The sequence below is a fragment of the Penicillium maclennaniae genome, assembly GCF_028827695.1.
Source record: "Penicillium maclennaniae strain IBT 15551 chromosome Unknown utg000001l:1.0-3280838.0:1.0-3283122.0, whole genome shotgun sequence".
Lineage (NCBI taxonomy): Eukaryota > Fungi > Ascomycota > Eurotiomycetes > Eurotiales > Aspergillaceae > Penicillium > Penicillium maclennaniae.
In genome coordinates, this window is record NW_026623213.1 from 2,305,965 (window position 1) to 2,322,103 (window position 16,139).

Consider the following 16,139-nt stretch of genomic DNA (forward strand, 5'->3'; position numbering starts at 1 on the left):
AGGTATTGAGCTTTGTTAGAGGTAATATGGATTATCCTAGTTTTAAAGTACAGCTGGATTCCACCTTGAAGCTGGTATGCATAATGAAAAACGAGTATATCACTCCAATTGCGCCGCCCTTCGCCATTGAGAAAGTATGAAACATGATGAGAATTGATAGCCCGTGCCAAATGAAGTCTTTTTGCAACAGCATGCCGGATTGGACCGCAAGATCAAAGGTACAGCAATAGGTGAGACATCATCACTACCGCATGCCACCCTGCATAAGCTGCTGACGAAGCAACATGATCTGACTGCGCTCCATCGGAGGCAAAGCATCAATGGCTGATTGGGGCATATTCAGAACTTGCTGCAAAAGCTCGTCTTGGTTGGGCACGCCTGGAGGTGCGGCTGCCTGAGGAGGGGGAGGGGCAAATGGCGTTCCTGCGACAGGCGGGGTACCGATCTGACCAGGCACACCGTATGGCTGCTGGAATTGTTGTGCGGTTTGCTGAACGGGAGCTGGCTGAGCCGCTTGCTCGACGATGGAGCCGAGCAGCTGGTACTCCACAAGGTTCATGAGCAGAAGCGCTTGGAAGATCGCGTATGCGAGCTGTGGAGCTTGACGTAGGAGTTCAGTTGCGCGTGCGGGGTCGGCCACGGCGAGAGCCTTCATCTGTGTGAGGACATCGAGGAGCTGATTGGGTGGGAGAGAGGCGAGAGTGTGAGAGATGGCGTTCGGGCAGTCGAGGTGAGGGGGCACGTCAACGCCCGGAGGAAGAGGAGGCAATGGCGCGGACCCGGGGATCTGCTGAAGCTGGGGCGTCGGATCTTGAGCCATCGATTGCGAATCTTCAGGGTAGTCTGTGGGCACAGAATCCTTCTCGTTGTTGTGAGGCCAATCGACGCGGATTTTGCGGCCCATTATTTCGTAGTCGTTGAGGTTGCGAACAGCTGAAGCCGCCGCATCGGCATCGGCGAAATCAGCAAATCCATAGCCCTTGGGTTTGCCGGTCTCGGGGTTCATCATCAGACGGAACTTGGTGACGGTGCCAGCCGTGCTGAGAATGTCTTTGACTTGCTCCTCCGTGAGATCTACGGATGATTAGTATTGCGCCAGCGGGACCGGTAAAACACACAGCAGAAGGGAACATACTGTAGGGGATGTTCCCCAAGAACACACTCTTTCCCGTGCGATCAGGCGCCATAGCTGCGATGAGGAATGATGGCGTTACAAGGATGAAAGTCGAATGAAGCGCGAAAGAGACATTCTGCCGGACTTTGCTCACCGCCAACTACCTCACCTTCTCTTGACGTCCCGTCTTCATCCACCATCTTTTCAGATCCATCATCACGCTCACATCATGTCTCAGAATCAACGGGAGGCCTGGGAGCGCGTGCAGCTCATGCTGCAAAAGCGCAAGGGTAACTTTGGCGGCATCCCCGGTGGTGGCCGCGGCGGCGGCATGGGTCTGGCTGGTTTGGTGCTTCTCGGTGTCGGCGCCTGGGCAGTCTCAAATTCCCTTTTCAACGGTATGTATGACCTTCAACTGGAAACTGGAATATTCTAACAATCTGTATAGTCGACGGTGGTCACCGCGCTATCAAGTACTCGCGACTGAGTGGTGTGAAGAAGGAAATCTATAGCGAAGGTAAAATCGTCTTTCAAGGAGCTGGAATGAGCTATCACTGATGATCTGGAACAATCGCAGGTACTCATATCCGGATTCCCTGGTTTGAGACCCCTATCATCTACGATGTCCGCGCCAAACCCCGCAACATTGCCTCCTTGACCGGCACCAAGGATTTGCAGATGGTCAACATCACCTGTCGTGTCCTATCGAAGCCCCGCATCGACGCTCTTCCTCAGATTTACCGAACCCTCGGCCAAGACTTCGACGAACGTGTGCTTCCCTCGATCGTGAACGAAGTGTTGAAGAGTGTCGTGGCTCAGTTCAACGCTAGCCAGCTGATCACTCAGCGTGAGAACGTTGCCCGTCTGGTTCGCGAGAACTTGGCTCGCCGCGCTGCGCGCTTCAACATCGCTCTGGACGATGTTTCCTTGACTGTAAGTGCTGTATTTGGATCATTCAAGATGTGCTTCGCTAATCCCGGCCTTCTCCGCAGCACCTGACCTTCTCCCCCGAATTCACCGCTGCTGTCGAGGCTAAGCAAGTCGCCCAGCAGGACGCTCAACGAGCTGCCTTCCTGGTTGACAAGGCTCGCCAAGAGAAGCAGGCTTTCATTGTCCGCGCACAGGGTGAGGCTCGCTCCGCCGAGCTGATTGGTGACGCGATCAAGAAGAGCAAGAGTTATATCGAGCTGCGTAAGATTGAGAATGCCCGACAGATTGCCACTATTATCCAGGAGAACGGCGGTCGTAACAAGTTGTACCTCGACAATGAGGGTCTGGGCTTGAACGTCCACGCGTCGACCGAGGAGGGCAAATAAGTTACATTAATCAGGCGCAGGGTTGTGGAATCATGTACAAATAGCTTTCTAGGAGCATCCAGATGCGGTCTCTTCTCTTTTTTTTCTCCCAACAAAACTACCAAGGTCTTCACAATACCCATGTGCGATGTATCATTAGGTTGTCAATTTGACTGTAGGCAAGGTTCGGGCCACCGTTCACCCCACAGCGTCAATGGATAAGAGACCTGGGCATTTGTTTTTTCTTGAGCTGAGAGATAACATTGAATGCATGGTAGGTAAGTCATATTCCAACGTTCCGAACTGAATTCCAAGGTTCAATGTACGTCTACACGTATTGAAGAGCTGAGATGGCAGAGTCCTGGTATCTTCGGACGCGGGGACGAGGGCGGCGAGCGGGGCTCCACCAACTTTTTTTTATCCGCCACTTTTGAGCTTGACAACGACAAAGACAGACAGCCTTGGTGAGTCCTCACTTCACTGTCGATGTGATCGATCAGTGAACTCTACCTCTCAAAAACTCTGAAAAAAGAAATAACACGCAGCTGCTGACATTCGCCCCCCCCCTAAAGATCACCATGGCTGAACCCACCGAAGACCCCGAAATTACCTTCACGCAGATCGACGTCGATCTTGATGTGCAAGAGATCCTCCTCGCTGCCTCTCAACACGATTTCGCAAAGCTACGCCAGCTCGTCCGGACCCAATCCCAGCTCCCCGATGCAGCCAACGTGAAGGACCCGGAAACAGGCTACTCCCCTCTCCATTCTGCTATCGCTGCCTGCGAGCCCGAAGCAGAAGACAAGACCAACGGCGCCGCTACCATTGATCCCGATTTGTTGAAGTCTGCCATTGCCACAGTCAAGCTGCTCCTGCAAGAAGGCGCGATCTGGAATGATCTCGACAATAACGACGAGACACCGGGGTGTCTCGCCCGGCGCATCGGCGCATTGGAGCTGTACGAGCTGATCGTCGACGCCGGCGTGCGCGCCGAAATGCTGATGAACCGATTGGACGGATATGAAGAGCTCTCCGATGAAGACGAAGATGAGGAACAAGAAGCGAAGGCGGGAAAAGAGTCCGAGACAGCCCCGGAACTCGTCGATGCCTCCGTGCAAGAAACTGCCCGGACAGACGCACCTGCAAACCCCCAAGTCTCTAATCGAGGCTACCTAGACTCGAATCTCACTATCGAACAAGACCGGATCCTCGACTCAGACCAGAATGGTGTCATGATGGAATGGGAGCGCGAGATCATGCGCAAATCTGCCGAAAAGCTCCTCCCGACCCCAGGCCTGAAGGTTTTGAATATTGGCCACGGAATGGGGATCGTGGACGGATTTTTACAGGAGAAGGCGCCTACATCGCACCACATCATCGAAGCGCATGCTGATGTTGTGGCAGAGATGAAGAAGCGTGGCTGGGATAGTAAGCCTGGTGTTGTGATTCATGAGGGCCGGTGGCAGGATATTCTGCCTGCTCTGGTGGCGAACGGAGAGACGTTTGACGCGATCTATTATGATACGTTTGCAGAGTCGTATGCTGATTTCCGCGATTTCTTCTCGGAACAGGTTATTGGGTTGTTGGAGCAGGAGGGGAAATGGGGTTTCTTTAATGGGATGGGTGCTGATCGGCAGATTTCTTATGATGTCTACCAAAAGGTTGCCGAGATGGATCTGTTCGAGGCGGGCTTTGATGTTGAGTGGGAGGATATCCCGGTTCCCAAGTTGGAGGGCGAGTGGGAGGGTGTAAGGAGAGCGTACTGGGTTGTCGATAATTATCGTCTGCCTTTGTGTCGGTTTATGGATTAAGATGGATGTGCGAGATGAGGTGCAACGGAATATACCCTTTCCCTTCTTTTACCCGGGAAGAAAATAATTCGCTTTATGATACAGAGAAATGGGACGCTTGAGAGAACGCTATACCGGGGAATACAAACAACGCTTATGATATGTAATGATCACAACTGAATCAAGTCCACCTCGGAAAAATCTGGTGGGCTGCGACTGAAGATCGTGCGGCATTTGCCGTCTAGGGCTTGGTACTCATTACTCACCCAGATGTGCTTGCTGAAACGCTGGGTCCGATAGATTTCGTCGTCACTGACTCCTAAATCATCACGAGGAATCCAGACGACTGGGCGCTTGGCGCGGAGGGCTTCGTGTTGGAAGGCACGTTGCACCAGTTGGTCACGTTCATCAGGTGTCAGATCCTCCAGCTCGTCATGGATGCCTTCGAATAGAGCATGGCCGACTGCATTGGTGGGAGGCCCCTGGGCCTCCGTATCGTGTGCCATCTTCTCGCGCAGGGCTTGGATAGTCGGACTGGCGGTGGCTGTATTGACCCCAAAAAACTTGGACCTTCGATTAGGGGAGCGATCGGCCCACGATGGTCGCTTGGTGCCACTTCGGGGAGTCGAAAGTAGGCCACTCGAGTTGTTGCGATTCAGATGAGCCCTTCGATCCGCTTCCAAATTATTCAACTCGATATCTCGACCTCGCTCATCTTCATCATGACCCTGGTCACGTTCTTGTTGTTCTAATTTGGCGAGGCTGCTCTCGTGATGATCATTATCTCCTTCCCCATCGTCAATGGCAAGTCCAAGCCGGGCGTATTGAGCACGCTCAAACTCTGCGTCCCGACGAACGGCTTCATCTTCCAAGGTGATGGGCAAATACCGAATCAAGGGCCCGAATGCGTCGGTCAGAAGGATTTGATATCCGATGGTCAAAACCGTAACGACAATCATGATAATGCCCTGGCCTTTGCAGGCCAATTCACCTTTCTCATTCTCGACCAGGAAGAACAAGCCGATCAAACACAGTTCCATGACGTACAATCCAGTAAAGAGCTGACTGATGGCGCGAGGAAACAAAAGACCGCCAGTGTCAAAGCGGAACTTTGTGACGTACAGCGTGTTGTATCGATATACGAACCAGAACAAGCTGAATGTGATGATGTTGAACACTAGAATCAGGGGTGCAACCACGGAGTAGATCAACCCTACGAGACAGTTAGAGAAGTCTAGGTGGAAAAAGAGGTGGGGGCTATATATACCAATAGAGGCAAGCGTCGTGTACATGGGGAAGAAAGTACCCCAGTGCATCTGATTCAGGTTGGTCGTCCGAGCCCACTTCTTCCGAGCAGTTTTGTCCAGGATGGGAGCAAGAATAAACCAGCTAATCAAATGAACGATTTGCACAAGCGCACCGGCGCTCACAGACATGGCTTGAAGAATCATGTAGGAGAAGAAGTAGTTGCTCGACTTGGGGATGTTGTTGGCCAACAGCTGCGGCCAGCTGGTCACGTTAGCAACATTGTCGACGATTGTACTGAAACTGGATGCGATCGTGACAATCAAGAACAGCTGGACAAACAAAAATGCAAAGTAGTAGTTCTGAACTGTCAGTTCAACGGCCATACCCGTATGCAGACCCTGAGTCCGACACAAAAACCGTAGAATCAAGGGTAGGAGTGCCATCAGGATGGCCAAACAAGCAGCGGGTAGAACACCCTGAACGGCAGATATAAACCAATTCGGCAGCTTGCTGATCCAAGCCAGCCATGGAAACGTCCCTTCCAGGTACGCCAATTGAGAGAGAAGGCCGGTGAAGGCGACAGGAAATGCCCAGCCAATAACCATGGCGCAAACCAGGGTAATAATACCGAAGGTGCGCAGATAGCGTTCCCACCACTTGATAGACATGTTATCCCAGATGACATCATCGGGGGGAGATTTCGACAACACGTGGTGCCATTTGCTTAGGCAGATGGTGAGTAACGGACTGACATGCCATGTGTGCAGCGACTTGGTGGTTGAACTGGATGAATGCCGAATTCATCAGCGGGAATCGTTCTGGGTGCTGCTGATCAATCTCGATCTCGAGATTTAACCTAGCAAGTTCCTTGCGACAATAGTCGATCGTATCAACCTTTTTCCCGACGAGCCAGAGCGAAGGCATCCAACTCCAACCAAAGATAGGAAGGCGATGAGTGTCCCGATCTTTTTGGCGAATGTATTTCTGCCACATCGGCTCCCCGTAGTCTTCGTTCTCAAAGTCCTCATTGTAGGCGATGGGATATTGCTCTCCTTCGACCTTATCACCCTCTTTAAGACGCTTCCGGCTGTCTATCTTCTGATCAGCTTTCTTAAATGACTTGTCCGAACCCAGGCGGGGTCCGTTATCGACGGGAGTAACGGGGCCAGTAAGAGGATGTTCGTCGGCTTCTCGCGCAGAACGTTTCGAGGTGTGGGAAGATAGTCGCTGCTTCCAAGACGGACGCCTCGGTGCCTGTTGCGTATCCTGGCACATAGAGCTGGCAATTGGAGGCTCTGGAGTAGGAAGCTTCGTGGCAGAAGAAGGATGTTCAAGAGAAAATTGGTTGGTGTGGGAATCTTCATCATTCTGTGTCGGGGTGACTGTTCGAGGGGGCGCCGTGTCATTCATAGTGTCGACATAGCCGCCTGTCCGGGTCAAGGTGTTATCAAAGCCAACCTCAACCTTCTTCAGGCCCCCCAGCACCGACTTGCCCAATCTGCCGACACCTTGGCCAACAGCACCAACAGCTGCGAGAGGAAAGATTGCGTCTGTCCGCGATCCAGCAGACGTGTTTCGATTGTGTGTGTCGGGTTGTCGGTGAAGTACTTCGCGTAGCGTGTGTGCCTGATGGGGATCACCTGAACTGACACCGGGTCCCATCGCAATCTCAGCCGCACGCCGGTCAGTGGCCATTTTTTCTTTATCCTCAGCCTTGGATTTGTTCTTCCCAGATTTTTTGGCCTCGACCTTTAATTTTTTCAGCGCAGCCTGTTTGCACTTGGAGATAAGTTCCGTCTCAGCGGATTCAAGTTTGAGCGCGAGTTGTTGTCGCGCTTTCACCTTTTCGTTCAACTCATCAAAATTGCGATTGATCCAAATATTGCGAATTCCGCCAGGGAAGACGTCAAAGAGAGCATCAAGGGAATCAACATCATGCCAGCCAGGCGGAATAGCCGTAACCAGTACAGTGGTTGCAGATGCACGAAGTCGATGTTGCGGGGAGGTCATGTAAGCCTGTCGCAAGCGAATATAGCCTCGCAATTCGTCGAAAAAGATAGCGCAGACATAGACAACCACAATAACCGCCATGACAAGGTGAGCCCAATACCGACTAGTATGCTCGGGTTTGACATTTCCCCAGGCCAGCTGATCCAAGCCAGACACGTTCCACGAGGACGACGAGTCTGTCGCATTTTTGCGAGTTGTGCCCTTTCCACCAACACGGTTGATTGGAAGGAGGACGGGTAGAATCAACAGCCCAAGAGGGACGAAGATCTTTAATAGCATCCGCAGATAGCATAGGAAGAAGTATGCGTCTAGGCCGCATTTTTGGATGAATTCTGAGCTGGAAGTTCGAAACACCGGGCCAATCCAGCGGAAGAGACCCGGTGGTGATGGTTTGGTTCGTTCTCGATCTGGGACTAGATAAGTTCGTGGTTGACTAGTTGATGGTCAGCCGTGGCCTTCGCCGCTTCAGTGTACAAGTGAAAGCAGGAACTGACTAAATGCGGGTCAATTTGCCCTTGAGTAGTAGGAAGAGCAGGAATTCGACCACGAAAACGATGATAGCCGTCGCCAGCGACGCAAGAAAGGTCTGGATCGAGATACCCGAGTCGGCTCTGCCGGTCCCACCAGCGTGCTCCAATGCTTCCCCCAACCCCGTCATCGTGATCGGCCGAGAGAGGACACTATGAGAAAGACTGGAACCTCAGAAACTGCAGATATTGAAGAGATAAGTCACAAGCATCCCAGACTTGCTCCCGCACCTATCGACTTGAGCGCAGCGAAGGGCAATGCCGACCTAACCAAGCGAATATAAGGCAAGAAGGACTTTAACAAAGGAAAGTTGACAACAAAGCTTGATCAACGGTAAAGCGTCGATGAACGCTGGCCTTGAGCGTCACACGATGACAACAGTGGCTGGAGTTTGAGGAGGCGCTCAGGGCTGCGCTAGCCCCCCCGCCAAAGCAATGAGCCGTAGGAATGATTGGATCGCCGATCGGGATGTAAAATGACATCAAGCGTCTGGTGAAACAGCCAAGCAGATTTCGGCGGCTTCAGGCAAATAAAAGCCGATTCGATGCGGACCGTTGAGTCGCTGCAGGTTGCAAGTTCTTCTTGGAGACACAAAAGCAGGACACCAACGAAGGGGTCCGATACCTGTTCAGCCTGCTAAGGGTTATGCCCACTCCACTTGTAAACAAGTTGCTTAAAAGGGGAAGCCCTGCTGATTGGCCTGAACGATGTGGCGGTGCTGATTCTGCAATCGACCGCATTATGTAATTCAAGCCTGAGGCATAAGTTCTAGCTATACTAAGATCACGTGCTGTGGCGGCCGACGCGAAGTCCCAACAAGGAAACCACTTAACGCGAGTCGCGCGTCGCGTAGCAGAGCTTTTGCTCCCTTTTTTGGATCCGCTCGACTCCAACACATTTATCCATCCCGCCCTCTCCCCAACATTCACTCACCTCAAGATGTCTTCACCGACAAAGCGGGGGACACGTTCCTCAAAACAATCGACAGCATCGCCGGTCTCATCGGCCCGATCAACTCGGTCAACTCGATCGGCTCGCGAACCTCCTAGCAGCCCGACTCGCCAAGCCACCCCCCGCGCTGCCAGACAGTTGACCGCTGAAGGAAATGGTCTATCGTCATCGCCGATGGCCTACCAGTCATCGCCTATCAGAGGACGCCGAGATACAGAGACTCCAGATGTTCGCATGGACGAAGCCAGCTCCCAAGTTGATGATGGGGATAGAACCCCTCGCGCTGTTCAAAGCGGGATTCGAGGTACGTTGCCAAAGAAGAGCGCCAAATACGCCCCATTAGAATCGGTCAACATTGATTGAGACTGATTCTTCCACAGACTCATCGCCGATCAATTACATCGCCAGCTCTAGCCCCGCCCCTGGTTATGGCCGAACAGATATTCGTTCCGACATCCGCTCCGATGCTCTGAGCGAAAGCAGTGCGCTCTTTGTATCGCCAAGTCACGGTCGCCGGGCTGCTCCTCGTCGAAGCGATCTTCACTCTGGTGGATTTGGCTCAACTCCTGCTCGCCGCAACCGCATTTTCGTCGGTGCCAATGGCATCCCCTCCGAAGACAATGCTCCTCGCTCCGACGCCACGTTCTCTAACATCAACCCCGGCACCTCGGAGGCTGAGGCTATTGCCGGTAACTCCTCGCGTGTCATTTGGGGTACCAACATTTCGATCCAGGATTCTATGTCCGCTTTCAAAAACTTCTTGTACAACTTTGCTACGAAATATCGCCTGTGGGCCGATGGCGCTTCTGAAGACGAGACAAGGATCCTGGGTGCGGTGGCAGAGAGGCGCGAGTATATTACCATGCTTAACGACATGCGCCGTCTCGGTATGACGACCTTCAACCTGGATGCCAGGAATTTGAAGTCCTACCCCCTGACCTTGAAGCTCTGGCACCAGCTGTCCGCATATCCTCAAGAAATTATTCCTTTGATGGATCAGGCGGTCAAGGATGTGATGGTTGATTTAGCTCTCAAGGAGATGGACGTCCTGCGGTCGGAGATCCAGCGTGGTGCTCAATCCCGGGACCGTCGTGGCCAGTCCATCCTTACATCCGATGGCATCGTTCAGCCAGCTGATGTTCCCGACTTGATTGGTGAAGTTGAGGCCGTATCCTACAAAGTGCTCCCATTCGGTCTTGATGAGACCGTGAATATGAGAGACCTCGACCCGGCTGATATGGATAAGCTCGTTAGCATCAAGGGTCTAGTTATTCGGACTACCCCCATCATTCCCGACATGAAGGAGGCTTTCTTCCGCTGCAGCGTTTGCAGTTTCGGTGTCCAAGTTGACATTGACCGTGGTCGTATCGCGGAGCCCACTATGTGTCCCCGTGATAGCTGTAAATCGAAAAACTCGATGCAGCTGATTCACAACCGATGCTCATTCTCAGACAAGCAGGTTATCAAGTTACAAGAAACACCCGATAATGTTCCTGACGGCCAGACACCTCACTCCGTCTCTCTTTGCGTTTACGATGAACTCGTGGACATTTGCAAGGCTGGTGATCGTGTCGAGGTGACAGGTATCTTCCGCTGTAACCCGATGCGTGTGAGTGCTCGTCAGCGCTCCCAGAAGGCCCTCTTCAAGACATACATCGATGTTCTTCACGTTCAAAAGGTCGATCGCAAGAAGATGGGCATCGATGTGTCCACCGTCGAACAGGAGATGTCTGAGCAGGCTGCTGAAGCCGACCAGGCACGCAAGATCTCTGCCGAGGAGGAGGAAAAGATCAAGCTCACTGCCTCTCGCCCGGATGTCTACGAGCTGCTGGCCCGCTCCTTGGCTCCCAGTCTTTACGAGATGGATGATGTGAAGAAGGGCATTCTACTGCAACTATTTGGGGGTACCAACAAGACTTTCCAGAAGGGTGGTAATCCTCGCTACCGTGGAGATATCAACATTCTCCTCTGTGGTGATCCTTCGACCGCCAAGTCACAGCTGCTGCGCTACGTTCACAAGATTGCTCCCCGCGGCGTCTACACCAGTGGTAAGGGTTCTTCGGCCGTCGGTTTGACTGCCTATGTGACTCGTGACCCGGAGACTAAGCAGATGGTTCTTGAGTCTGGCGCCCTAGTTTTGTCCGATGGCGGTACTTGCTGCATTGACGAGTTCGACAAGATGAACGACGCAACCCGATCCGTGCTCCATGAAGTGATGGAGCAGCAGACCGTATCTATTGCCAAGGCTGGTATTATCACAACTTTGAACGCGCGTACTTCCATCCTGGCCTCCGCCAACCCCATTGGCAGTCGCTACAATCCCAGACTGCCTGTTCCCCAGAACATTGATCTTCCCCCAACCCTGCTCTCTCGTTTTGATCTGGTATATCTTGTGCTTGATCGTGTCGATGAGACTGAAGATCGCCGCCTGGCAAAGCACTTGGTCGGCATGTACCTGGAGGATGCTCCGGAAAATGCCAGTTCTGAGGAGATTTTGGTAAGATCACCCACCCTGCCCCCTCTGAATTACTTTTGTTGATTAATTCCGATCTAGCCCATTGAATTCCTTACTGCCTACATCACCTATGCCAAGACCCAGATCAACCCTGTTCTGACCCCCGAGGCCGGCAAGGCCCTCATCGACGCCTACGTTGCCATGCGCCAACTAGGTGACGACATTCGCTCCCAAGAGCGCCGCATCACCGCCACCACCCGACAGCTGGAATCCATGATCCGACTTTCCGAGGCTCATGCCCGTATGCGCCTGTGCTCCGAGGTGACAGCCGCCGATGTCGAAGAAGCCGTGCGTCTGATTCGCTCGGCCATTAAGCAAGCCGCGACTGACTCGCGCACGGGCCTGATCGACATGGGTCTATTGACCGAGGGAACCAGTGCAAGTGAGCGCCGCATGCGCGAAGATCTTAAGCGCGCAGTGCTGGCTCGCCTTGATGAGCGCGGTGGCGTTAGCGGTGCTGCTGTCCGGTGGTCCGAGTTGTTCCGCGACATGGGAGAGCATAGCGACACAGCAATTGATCACAACCAATTTAATGATGCCGTTCGCTCGTTGGAGGCGGAGGGTGCGGTGCACATTTTGGGCGAGGGTGTTCGACGGAGTATCCGCCGTGCCGCGCTCGGCATGTCGTGATTTTGCCAATTCATCCTCATCCTCTTTCTACAAATTTATTCCACGATGCAATGATCCGAGGATGCATGTCCTTGCTTTTCCCGCCTGTGATACAAGGTGTTCATTGGCGTTGGAAGGCTGCATTATGTATTTTTCTCTCATTATTTTTCCTAGTGATCTTATGGAAATCCATGTTCCGAGATGTCGCGTGAGGTCTTGCCCTTTTTGGGTATTGAACACAGTAGGGCCACCCGCTCAACGGAATGTGGACATTGTAACTTGGTACAAATCGGGCTACCAGTAACTATCTGTATGTCTCGCCCGTCGCTTCCCTAACCCTCCCCACTCGGGCTTCTCCGTCCAATTTAGTGGGCCTGGATGGTTCCGGCTCGCCTCTGGTTCACTAGGGGCGTCTAGGAAAATCTATGCCAGCACCTTCCCTTTCTGGAGACTTGTTTCGAAGTAATCTTTCTGAATTCTGCCCGTCCATCTCACTGCCGACAATTGGGTACGTACAGATATCCATATTTTCTAGACTTTAGGCTCTAGACTCTAGACTCTCGGCTTGGATGCCATGGAGGGCAAAGAAACATTTGCCTGTCAGGTCCACACTTTCCCGTTCATTACCCACCATACCCGCATGGGTCTTGTACCAAACTACCTTTGCCGAGAAAAAATGGTGATGATCACGAAGAAACTCGACAAGAGGACAGGCAAAGAGGTGGCTCGGATCTGCACGTGGAAACAGAGACCCTCAATGAGCTCATTTGAAACAGCCAACAGCGCCTCTTGCCGCGGAAGACAGCATGCGTCGTTGTGATATCAAAGAGAACAAGCGTATTTTTACCACGCTTAGTGTCATTTTAGCGCAGCACGTGTGGTTCTGACGGCAGTCATTGGTTCCGATGTCTTCAGAGGCGGGGCCAGCATGACTCAGCAGAACTGCCAGCTACTGACGCACAGACCAATCAAGGCGCTTCATCGTGCAGCGATGCGTAGTGGTAGTGCCCATCCCAAAAAAATAGAATCATGATATTCATTGCACTTTGTACGACCCGGTATTGTCGACGTATCCGACAAAGATAACTTTAATCTGCCATCTTTGTCTACAGTACGCGAGCGCCCTAGTAAGTAACATTGGTATCCTGGAAACGTGTGGGCCCCAAGAGGTGACTTGACCCGTTCTCGGGCGGCGGCCGATAAAGCATCCATTCGGCTCCGTTCCTCTCTTCGTCTCTCTCGCGTTCTCTGTTTTTTCTCCTACGCAATTGCAGCACTTCCTCGAGTTTTTCACACACTCTTCGAGTCTCTCTGCCCATTATGAGGTGAGTACCCTGCATTCCTATGCTAATTTTCCGATTTATTCTCGTGCCCAAGAATGTCCTCTGTTCCCCGCATGCTGACTTAGCCCTCCAGGTTCGGTGAGCACCTCCGATCCTCCATTATCAGGGAGTATTACCCTTATTACATTGCCTACGATGAGCTGAAGAAGGCGCTCAAGACCGACTTCGTCACCGAGCCGGCGCCCAACAATGCGAAGCCCGATCGCCTCGAATGGTCCGAGGACGACGAGAAGCACTTTGTCACCTTGCTCGAGAGCGAGTTGGAGAAGGTCTTCCTGTTTCAAAAGCGCAAGAGCGAGGAGATTGTCGAGAGAATCAAGACGAGCGAATCCGAAGTGAATGATGTAGTCTCGCGTCTCGATGATGCCACCGGCTCTCGCCGCCAGAGCGGCCGTGCATCCCAGCCCCCACCTACTGACGAGGACTTCTTGGTCCTCGAGCAGGTCCTCAGTGATATTATTGCGGATGTCCATGATCTCGCCAAGTTCACCCAATTGAACTATACGGGCTTCCAGAAAATTATTAAAAAGCATGACGTAAGTTCTGATGTCGCGCCAGCCATCGTTCCAGGCATGGCCCTCGAGCTGTCCAGATAGCTAACTCCCAAATAGAAAGAGACAAATTGGTACCTGAAGCCTGTCTTCGCCGCCCGTCTGAATGCCAAGCCGTTCTTTAAGGATAATTACGATGCCTTCGTGATCAAGCTCTCCAAGCTTTATGACCTGGTTCGCACCAAGGGTAACCCAGTCATGGGTGACTCGTCCGCCGGCGGATCCCAGCAGAACTTCGTTCGGCAAACTACCAAGTACTGGGTCCACCGCGACAACATTACCGAGTTGAAGCTGGTCATTCTGAAGCACTTGCCCGTGCTGGTTTTCAATGCTAGCAAGGAGTTCGAGGAGAAAGATACCGCCATCTCCTCTATCTACTACGATAACACCGATACATGGGAGCTGTACCAGGGCCGTCTGAAGAAGACCGAGGGCGCAGAGGCCATCCGTCTGCGCTGGTATGGTGGCATGGAGAGTGACCAGATCTTCGTGGAACGCAAAACTCACCGCGAAGACTGGACTGGCGAGAAATCTGTCAAGGCCCGCTTCTCGCTGAAGGAGAAGAACGTCAATGCATACCTCAATGGCAGCATGACCGTTGAACAGATCTTCGAGAAGGCCCGCAAAGAAGGCAAGAAGAGCCAGGCCGAAATTGACGACCTCGAGCAGCTAGCCCGCGAGATTCAGTACCGTGTCATCACTCGTCGTCTCGTGCCCGTTACTCGCACATTCTATCACCGAACCGCCTTCCAGCTTCCTGGTGACGCCCGTGTGCGTATTTCTCTCGATACCGAGTTGACGATGATTCGCGAGGACAACCTGGACGGTCGCCGCCGTGCCGGGAACAACTGGCGCCGCATGGACATCGGTGTCGACTTCCCCTTCTCCCAGCTGCCCCGGAAGACATTGACCGCTTCCCCTACGCTGTGCTGGAGGTCAAGCTGCAGACCCAGGCCGGCCAGGAGCCGCCCCAGTGGATTCGTGAGCTGACTGCCAGCCACCTCGTCGAGGCCGTGCCCAAGTTCAGTAAATTCATCCACGGCACTGCCACGCTGTTCCCAAGCCGCATCAACCTACTCCCCTTCTGGTATCCCCAGATGGACACTGACATCCGTAAGCCTGTCAATCGTCGCTACGGTATTCAGCGTCCTCTCGCTAGTACATCTATTTCCGCGAATGACGAGGACTCGGATGACGATGAGTCGCCTGATTCCGAAAATGGTCCCCCAGAATGGCTACTACACAGAGTATGGCAACGACGGTGGTCTTTTCTCGGAAACCAATGGCAACGAGCTGGATGTTGAAGAACGCATCGCCGCGCAGCCTGTCGCCGGTGATGAAGACTACCCGCTCTACGATTCCGACGACGAGACTGACGATACGGACGCGCTCGAAGAGGCTCGCCGCGTCGGCGGCGCCTACTATGCCGAACAGCTCATCAAGCATTATGTGTGCAAGACCGCCAAGACAGTGGCCTATGGTCTTCTTGCTATTGTCCCCCGCCCTACCCCTACCTCTCTCCCACCCGCCGAACAGCGTGGAATTGCCGTGCTGCAGGGAACTCAGCGTTCTCTCCAGCGATTCCAGGCTCCTCCAGGAAAGCGTAAGTGCCCTTTCTGTCTTAGCTCCCGATGCATCCATTAACACTGCCCAGGTATCTTCGTCCCTGTTCGTGTCGAGCCCAAGGTCTACTTCGCCGCTGAGCGAACCTTCCTTTCCTGGCTCGAATTCTCGATCATTCTCGGCGGTATTGCTGCCACTCTTCTCAACTTTGGCGTTGACAGCGTCTCTCTCGCATCTTCTTGGGCCTTCACCGTCCTCGCTGCCGGTGCCCTCATCTACAGTCTCGTCCTGTATGTCTGGCGCGTGGACAAGATCCGCAAGCGCCGCGATGTGAAGCGCGTGTATTACGAAAAGTGGGGCCCCACCGTTGTTAGCGTGGGTCTCGTTGTCGTTGTGCTGGTCAACTTTGGTCTGCGTGTTCGTGCTGGTGGCTTCATGGCTGGTGACCAGAAGCCCGGCCGTCATGGCGATGAGCTGTAGGTTTGACTGTCTGCACATTTCGATGTATGATAGCCTTGGCGGCACTTTGTATGTAAGGCGCATGGGGTTGATAGCTAGGCGTTTGGAAAGTGTACATTTTAAGAGCATCAATGTCTTTTGAATATATTTGATCATTAGCATC

The 16,139-nt window shown here is 53.0% G+C and overlaps 6 protein-coding genes across 6 annotated transcripts; 4 read left to right on the forward strand and 2 right to left on the reverse strand.

The window, feature by feature from the left end:
* Positions 1–244: 244 nt before the first annotated feature.
* N7477_000893 (putative polyadenylation factor subunit CstF64) lies at positions 245–1,187 on the reverse strand (the record flags this gene model as incomplete). The annotated part of the gene is made up of 2 exons (XM_056962556.1): positions 245–1,074; positions 1,136–1,187. The coding sequence occupies 2 exons, from the start codon at positions 1,185–1,187 to the stop codon at positions 245–247; spliced, it is 882 nt and encodes a 293-aa protein (XP_056827559.1).
* A 156-nt stretch (positions 1,188–1,343) lies between these two features.
* On the forward strand, positions 1,344–2,430 carry N7477_000894 (prohibitin subunit PHB2; the record flags this gene model as incomplete). Its single annotated transcript, XM_056962557.1, has 4 exons — positions 1,344–1,512; positions 1,563–1,631; positions 1,692–2,047; positions 2,107–2,430. The coding sequence occupies 4 exons, from the start codon at positions 1,344–1,346 to the stop codon at positions 2,428–2,430; spliced, it is 918 nt and encodes a 305-aa protein (XP_056827560.1).
* A 557-nt stretch (positions 2,431–2,987) lies between these two features.
* Positions 2,988–4,220, forward strand: rmt2 (protein-arginine N5-methyltransferase; the record flags this gene model as incomplete). Its single annotated transcript, XM_056962558.1, has 1 exon — positions 2,988–4,220. The coding sequence occupies one exon, from the start codon at positions 2,988–2,990 to the stop codon at positions 4,218–4,220; it is 1,233 nt and encodes a 410-aa protein (XP_056827561.1).
* A 149-nt stretch (positions 4,221–4,369) lies between these two features.
* N7477_000896 (putative DUF221 domain protein) lies at positions 4,370–8,136 on the reverse strand (the record flags this gene model as incomplete). Its single annotated transcript, XM_056962559.1, has 4 exons — positions 4,370–5,412; positions 5,467–6,170; positions 6,232–7,890; positions 7,952–8,136. Coding segments are annotated over 4 exons (3,591 nt in total), but the record flags the coding sequence as incomplete, so codon positions are not given.
* A 788-nt stretch (positions 8,137–8,924) lies between these two features.
* On the forward strand, positions 8,925–12,081 carry N7477_000897 (MCM DNA helicase complex subunit MCM4; the record flags this gene model as incomplete). The annotated part of the gene is made up of 3 exons (XM_056962560.1): positions 8,925–9,240; positions 9,317–11,433; positions 11,491–12,081. 3 exons carry the CDS (start codon positions 8,925–8,927, stop codon positions 12,079–12,081), a joined length of 3,024 nt encoding a protein of 1,007 aa, XP_056827563.1.
* A 1,299-nt stretch (positions 12,082–13,380) lies between these two features.
* vtc4 (putative vacuolar transporter chaperone (Vtc4)) lies at positions 13,381–15,997 on the forward strand (the record flags this gene model as incomplete). The annotated part of the gene is made up of 6 exons (XM_056962561.1): positions 13,381–13,385; positions 13,477–13,939; positions 14,015–14,822; positions 14,846–15,175; positions 15,201–15,557; positions 15,609–15,997. 6 exons carry the CDS (start codon positions 13,381–13,383, stop codon positions 15,995–15,997), a joined length of 2,352 nt encoding a protein of 783 aa, XP_056827564.1.
* Between the last annotated feature and the right edge of the window lie 142 nt (positions 15,998–16,139).